Source organism: Cupressus sempervirens, chromosome 7 (genome assembly GCF_028749045.1).
Source record: "Cupressus sempervirens isolate cs-2001-9-10 chromosome 7, ASM2874904v1, whole genome shotgun sequence".
Lineage (NCBI taxonomy): Eukaryota > Viridiplantae > Streptophyta > Pinopsida > Cupressales > Cupressaceae > Cupressus > Cupressus sempervirens.
In genome coordinates, this window is record NC_143124.1 from 259872456 (window position 1) to 259880811 (window position 8356).

General features: G+C 34.8%; 1 protein-coding gene across 1 annotated transcript; it reads left to right on the top strand.

The window, feature by feature from the left end:
• Positions 1 to 468: 468 nt before the first annotated feature.
• LOC149546441 (uncharacterized) lies at positions 469 to 6642 on the top strand. Its single transcript, XM_089791210.1, has 7 exons — positions 469 to 1275; positions 4980 to 5120; positions 5243 to 5356; positions 5465 to 5638; positions 5860 to 5975; positions 6081 to 6174; positions 6274 to 6642. The coding sequence occupies exons 1-7, from the start codon at positions 736 to 738 to the stop codon at positions 6280 to 6282; spliced, it is 1188 nt and encodes a 395-aa protein (XP_089647336.1). The 5' UTR covers positions 469 to 735; the 3' UTR covers positions 6283 to 6642.
• Positions 6643 to 8356: the final 1714 nt, after the last annotated feature.

An 8356-nucleotide genomic window follows, 5' to 3' on the forward strand; every position in this document is an offset into this window, starting at 1 on the left:
ATATAAATTAAGAAAATATTTGCATTCCATTAAATTCAATCCATGAATGATATACACATAAAATAACAATTTATAATATATGAACAAGTTTTTATGAACTGTAATGTTTTTATGATTTTTTTACCAAAGTGAAATGAAATCTAAGTATTTAAGACCGTTGAGAACATCTAGTGCTTAGATGAGTACAATCCTCCACACAATGCATATCCGTCTTGTGTACAAGAAAATGCAGCAGGTAAATATTTCCACATGGCAAGTTCCACAGCCACAACTCATTAAATCGCAATACTGTGAAATCGTCGCCCACAACCATTACCACACATCTTCGAATCTCATTTTAATTATTGGCTAAAAATCTAGACAATATAATTCACCACCCAATTAAATCCAGATTTATGCTACCTAATTTTTACCTCGATGTCTTCGACATCCATTCCTATATATTAGGGCTTCAATTCTTTCTGTCGTAAAAGGGGCTACATTGCTCCTGTTTCAGCCTTTGAAAATCCATTTTGGGTGTAGCCATTCATTTGAAATTAGTCATTTCTCTTAAAAATTGCTCACAGGATTTGACGATTTGGGATATATTTGCCGTTTTTGCTGTTCAGTATAGCAATTAAATTGAGTCTGATCGTTTTTTCATTCAATTTGTCAATTGGGTGTTGCTATTTCGGTTAGAATTGATAGTAGTATCAAGTTTTTCAGCTGCAATTGTTATAGTTATTGTCTCCTACAATGGCGTCTATAAATATAGCAGTACAGGGGATAACAAGAATAGCGAACACTACAAGAAATCCCAAGACCTACAATTCAAGTCCTGTTGTTCAAGGACTTTCTAATTCATCCATAATATTATCCAAGCCTAGACGGAAAAGTCAGGAGTGCAGAAATTTTCAAGAGCGTTTGACAAATCGTTTTCTGAATGGGAAGCAAGCTGCAAGAAATTGGGAAAGGAGGTCATTGGCAGAAGACCTTGATGTTATTCCGGTGCAGAGCAATGATGTTGTGGACCAACAAGAAGGGCGAGTATTCATAGCTAATGAACTGGAGGATGATCTGCCTAAAAACCAAGTGGGGGGATTCAATGCCGAAGGACGTTTTCAGTTAGAAACTGCGGGTGCCCAAGTGCAAATTGGAACGGGTTCTCAGGTTCCTCAGATTGAAAAGGAAGAAGAGATCAAACAGATTGATAGAACTATTAATGCCATGATTGTTTTTGCCGCTGGAACATTTGTTGTCACCAAAATGCTCACCATAGACCATGATTACTGGCATGTAAGTGTACATGTTTTTCATTTCATCTTCCATTTCTATGTTTTGATCTTGTAAATATTTGTTTAACTCTTTAAATGAGGTAAATGTGAGGGTTGATTTGCCTGCCCTGTCTGAATTTAAATATTTTCATATTTGGAATAATGAAAAATGTTTAAATCCATAGGTGTTGGACCTTTATATGAATAATGGTTAATTTGGAATGTTTGTGGTAATGCTAAATCCATAGGTGTTGAACCTTTGTAGGAATGATGGTTAATTTGGAATTTTTATGAATAATTGTTAATTTGGAAAGTCTGTGGCAATGCAAAATCATAGGTGTTGGACCTTTATATGAATGATGGGTAATTTGGAATGTGTGTGGCAAAGCTTTTTGATTGCCCTCGTTTCCTCTCGGCTTTGAAAAGAGTTGAGCTGATTTTGTAGAAATTGTAAATTTTCGTTGAATTTCATTAGTTTTTGAATTCCTCGCCTCTAGAGTTTGCTTTTAATATTCTCTTTGAGCACTTCTATGAGACTGGGTACTGGTCTCTACGTTTTAAAATGAGTTTTGGTTGTGAAAACTTCACAACTACTGATGAAAAACTTGGGACAAGAAGTGTTTATTGCCATTTTTTGCAGATTAATGTGTAAAGATGGCTGTAACTTTAACATTCTTTTGATGAGAGAGATCTATATATGACTTAAAATGAAAATAACTACAGCCTATCCGCAAATAGGGTGGACAGAATGGAATCATGTCCTGAAGCCACCCAAACTGGGCAGAGTCCAGAAAAACAGAACCATGCTGTACCTGAAAGGAAACAACTACAACAAAAACCTTGTATCATAAAGTCATAATTTGCGCATTTGGTTTTGTGGGTCTTTGTGTTTTCTAAAACTCCCTTGCTTATCATGGGTTTCTGATTTTCCTGTGTACATTTGTTTGTCATTGACACTTGGGCAACAGCTTCATGTCTTCTTGTAGATTTCAATTATGACAGATCGCTTTAAAGACCCTAAGTACTCACTCACTAATATGTTGTCGGCTTACATCGGATTTTTTCAATTTTTAATATTTCAGGATTGTGATCTTCACCATTACTTAGTTTGTGAATGATAAGCTTTCAAGTCTAACCAGTTTTAATTTTGATGTTATATATTTCTGTTGAATTTCCAAAACAGCTATTTTATATACTCGAAGCTTTTGCTGTTCCTTGAATGTAACCATCCCTCTTTCCATAACCTTGTTTTTGAAGTCCATTCTATTTGTTTTTTTGACAAATTATTAATTTCTTCAAAGACTTCTTTTGCTCTCTTACCATGTTATTTTACATGGACCAGCAAGGATTTGAATTGAGTATCTCACATTTGCATCCTGGTTTGCTCTAGCATTGAGCTACTGTTTGTGACCAGTACTTTTTTGGGTAACATTTTACTAGTTTCTGGCTTATTGTTTAACACGCCACCTTAGCGAACATTTGTTGTGTAGGACTTCTAGTTGGTTCTAATACCGTGCTACTTTTTCTGTGCTCAGCATTATTTTGTACGGTTTAGCTAAAACTCAAACTCAGGGCCTCCCATGTGCATGTTCGGTTGCACCACTATTGTGCCACAAGCTCTCTGCAACCAGTAGTTTTTTTAAGCTCCTTATTTTGGTTCAGCTTTGGCTCATTTGTACGTCAATTTTAACAGTCAGATATCTATGAAATTTATCTCTTTGTTGTGAGGTCATTTTTCTCCATGTTTGGGTATTGGTGCATTTGTACAACTTCAACTAGTTTGTTACTTACACCTGTTGGAATTTGTCGTCTACCCTTCTTTGCATGTTAGGTCTTGTGTCTTAGTAATGTTTATCTTATATGTGTGATTATTTTCTGTCATTATCTTTGATTACAACCTCATTTAAATCATGTTTAGGGTTAGGCGCTTTTGTATGAACTTAATCAATTAGTTTTCTTCAGCTGGAATTTTCTTGGTTTATCAACTTATTCATTTTGCCCTTGTTCTTTCTATCCTTTAATGCCTGTCCCACCATGTTCAATGATTACTCTGGATATCTGATCTTAACATCTTGTTGCTTCTTTAGTTTTTAATAAAATAGCATTTCCTAATTCTTATTTCCTATGGAGTGGGACTTATGAAACTCCTTTAATACATGTTTATATATATATTTTGGTTTGGTATACGTGTTTATATTTTTGATGATATAGTTTCTTCTCAAGTTTGATTGTGCCTGTTATTTTCAGTATATTTTCTTATATAACCTCTGACTTTATATTCTTAAATTAGTTTTTTGGGAATAGGGTCCAACTGTCTTATTTGTTAGTAATTCTTTCTCAATATTGTATGTCAGTGCTTAAGTTTATAGATCACTACCATTTCAGTTTTTAGGTATTTTAAGTTTACCTGAAGAAGATTTCTTTTAAGCACCAGTGTATAATTATATTCCTGTTCTCAGTACCTTTTTCCGCTTTATTCTATTTTCATTGTCTATGTGAAGTTAGTAGTCTAGTTTTTTTTTGGAGATATAGATGTTGGATGGTTTTTCAGCCTATTTCATTGTTTGTATAGCTTCCTTGATTCACAATGGCAACATGGTGGGATATTCATGTAGTTTGGGTGTTTAGGAGTTGGGAACATTGGGGTTCATTTTGTGCTGGAGGAACCTAGAGATAGTACAGGCACCAATTTTATCTTAGGCAAAGTCCTGCACAGACCTGCTTTACCTCATTGGGGTTTCTCAGGTGAGCCCATTAGAGATTGAATTCAATTTTCCAGTTCACCGAGTGCCCCTTGCCCTCCACTTGGCCTGGCCTCAATGAATGAAGCTTTGGGATAATTGATTATTATGTATTTAGAAGTGTCTCTTTAGATGAGACAATTGTATATGTGTGTGCACAATTACATGCAGGATTCAGTATTGTTCCTCCCATTACTTCACGGTTCACCTATCACATTGAGCTTCTCTTTTTACCATGAAGGGATAAAGAGGATTTTTGTTCAGTCTTAGCTCTCCATGTTTTCAGTCCTCCATGGTACCTCAGGTCTCTATCTTTCTTCCAGGGAGGTTAATAAAGTATACTTTGTTGCATTCATGACACTTTCTGTATTTCATATGAGTATATGGTTGTTTATAAACTAACATTTAAGATTGTACTCTTTCTTAAGCATTTTTGTGATGCATAATATATCCTGGAGCTGAGATTGACTTGAAGTGAAATGAAAAATCATTCAAACAATATAATTTCATTTTCTATGGCAATTCAGTGCATTCATTTGGACCTTGATTAATATTTTATGCTTGCTTAGACATGTTTAAGTTGTTGAGAAATGTTTCATGATCTCAATGCTGCCAATGTTAATAGATTATTTACTGTTCTTGATCAATTAGCAATGGCAATTATGGCATTAAGAGCTTTAGAGCTTTTTGGGGGCTTTTGAAATTATTTTTTACTACACTGTCTTTTTGACATAATGTTGCACTAAGAAACTATTAATGTCTTATCTAAAATATTGAAAACTTTTCAGTGGTCTGATAATTATCTTGCTTTTCTTTTTGTACTTTCCTGAATTGTGGTTTGTCTTTTATATTTTTTATTGGCTTTTCAACTTGTATTTGCTCTTCTATACCTCAAAATCAGAGTGTGTATGATGGTCTTCTTTTCTTTCATCATTAGATTTGTATATATTCAATAGTCAAACTGAAATGGTGCTTTTGTTTTCAGGGATGGACCCTCTATGAGATTGTCAGATATGCTCCTGTGCATAACTGGACTGCATATGAAGAGGCCTTGAAAACCAATCCTGTTTTGGCAAAGATGGTGATAAGTGGTGCTGTCTATTCCTTGGGAGATTGGATTGCACAGGTCTGTATCTCAAAATCATTTGCATGTGGCAGAAATGCATACTTACAACCATTTCATTATACATTTAAAAACATTGATGACACTCTAGACACAAAATAATGCTTATGCTGTTGACTTGACAGTGCTATGAAGGCAAACCAATTTTTGAATTTGATCGAACCCGGATGTTCAGATCTGGTCTTGTTGGATTTAGTCTTCATGGTTCTTTGTCTCATTATTACTATCATCTTTGTGAGGTAACAGCTGTCCCTCTTTCTTAGTCTCTTACAGTTCATACTTGTTTAATTTGAATGATTTTTGAGTTCCTTGCAAAAAGGGTCTGACAAACAAATATGGGCATGCAGGCTCTATTTCCTTTCCAGGATTGGTGGGTGGTGCCTGCAAAAGTGGCCTTTGATCAAACTATCTGGGCAGCAATTTGGAACAGTACTTATTTCGCAGTCTTGGGTTTGCTGCGTTTTGAATCACCGGTTAATATATTCAATGAATTAAGGACGACATTTTGGCCTCTTTTGACAGTAAGTCATAATCTTTGTCACATAATGTATTCACTAATTTTACTGAGCATTCGTTCTTGTGAAGTTTATTTCATTTTTTGGCATGCTTTTCCTATGCTAGACAGATATCTTGATTATGGTAGATCACTGTTTCATCTTATGTCTGATAACTTACGATGCAATGATAAACATTTATTTTTGTTGATCAAATTTTAGCTGAGAATATTGTGTTTCTTTGACAGGCAGGGTGGAAGCTGTGGCCTTTTGCACACGTGATTACATATGGTGTTGTACCTGTGGAGCAGAGGCTGCTATGGGTGGATTGTGTTGAACTCATCTGGGTGACCATTCTATCTATGTAAGCTTCTAGTTTCAGTTGTTGAAGTAATGGAAATTATGGTCTTGATTACTCATGTTAATTATATGATTTAAAACCACTGCTAAATGAATTCATGATTCACAGGTACTCTAATGAAAGATCAGAAGCTAGAATTTTAGAAGCATCTTCTGAAGGCAATTCTGATCCTGCAATTAATTCTATATCAGATGTCTCCAAGGTATTGACTTACTGGATATTTATTTTTTAATTGCTGTTTCCTTACTGACAGATATGCATAGTGCAGAATTATTGATGCCATTTTCTTGGTATTGATTAGGATCAATGAAGAGATTGGCATCTATCTGCAAACGCCCTTTGCCTGAAGTGACCTTCAGATCTGTTGATACCAGGAGTTGGTGTAGCCAATGTAGATTATAGGTGGATAGATCCTTGTGGTGTATGGAGAAAGTCAGAGGCCTGCACTGCAACGATACATATAATAAGTGAATTATAACTATTAACAGCATTGCCTATATCATACATTGAATGGGTCACCTTCTTGTAATTATAATTATCTTGTACCATATTCCTCGTGAAAGTAGTATTTTACTCAAAATCTAGAGCGATAGTGACTGTCATGATCAATGCTACAGTGGAAATACAATTTTGGGAAATTAATAAAATATGAAGTACATGTTAATGGTTAGTTCTTAGTTTCTGGTTATATGAGTACATCATTTGGTACCCTAATCATATGAACGGAATAAAATTGTTCATAATAGGACATGACTTGGCTCATAATAAAGTCCTACAAATACGCTGTTAAGGCAGATGATAACGCGTGTTCCTTGTACTGATGTAAACACGGGAAATTGTTGATAGTAGATCATCCATTTGAGTTTGATATAAAAATCAAGGATTCGCCAACATAAATTAAACGTATGTGCTGACCCCATTTTAAATACTACTGAAGGGGAACATACTTAGTGGAAAGTCAGATGTTTGCTACTACTATGTGCTGCCATTTAGATTTTTCATTTACTTTGCCTTTATGTATATTCTCAAACACATGCCTACATCGTTCAATTTCGCTCAACCTTTTTATGCTACTACCAGCGTGTGAACTGCCTAATCAACAAAACAATAATGTAGCAAAAAATAAATGTTGATGCTTTATATCTTATGTCTGAAGTGTGCCATCGTCTACAGTCTGATTCAATTTGCATGTGTACATGGTTCAATACATGCCTGTGATGCTCAAATTATACCACACAACCTTTTTATGGTACTGCCATCTTGTGAACTGCCTAATCCACAAAACAATAAGTAGCTAAAGAAACATGTTGATTCTTTAAATCCTACATCTGAAGTGTGGTGTCCTCTACTTTCTTCATTCAGTTTGCATGTGTACATGCCTATGATGCTCAAACCATAGTTTGCAAACTCTCCGAGTACTCCCTGAGTTGCCGAGTACTCTCCATTTTTTTTGTTGGCTGTTTACTCTCAAGTTTAACTATCATGTTTTTATAGACACCAAAATCTAGGGGCAAAAATGTCTATGCAAGCAAAATGCTGGTTAGAATGTGTTTTTCATTTGCTGTTTTTGCTACAAAACCATGAATTTTCTCTTTCCAGATGTCAATTTTTACTTTAATACATTCTGTAATTGATTTTTACAAATAAAATATGTTTCTTTAAGAGAATTTAATATGTAGTTCATTCTAAGTTGCCAAGTGTTTGTCGAGTTTTCTCCAGGTTTTTGCTGAGTTCAGATTTTTGGGCTTCCCGAGTACTCTCTGAATGTGTTTTTCATTTGCTGTTTTTGCTACAAAACCATGAATTTTCTCTTTCCAGATGTCAATTTTTACTTTAATACATTCTGTAATTGATTTTTACAAATAAAATATGTTTCTTTAAGAGAATTTAATATGTAGTTCATTCTAAGTTGCCAAGTGTTTGTCGAGTTTTCTCCAGGTTTTTGCTGAGTTCAGATTTTTGGGCTTCCCGAGTACTCTCTGAGTCCGAGTTTGCAAACTATGGCTTAAACTATAGTGCACAACCCCTCCATGTCACATTTAACATGTGAACCTCTAATTTACAAAATAATGTAGTTAAAAAGTAAGTTTATTCTTTATCAGCCAAAGTTACTTTCATGTGTTAAAGAGCTATCATTATGCTATCAATTTATCATGTATGCAGAAATACTTTGGTCAAGTTTCTGAATTGAAGAGAAGGTGCATGACAAAAAGAAAGATTAAACCAATATTGCAAACTCTACAAAAGTGAGGTTCTGCTTCTTAATGTAGATTGCCATCATTGAAGTATGTGCCCATGATTTTCAAATAAAACTGCATGTCCCTTTAAATTTCATTTCCTCATTTTATGAGGGCGGTGGCCACTGTTTTAAAATCAAGGCTTCT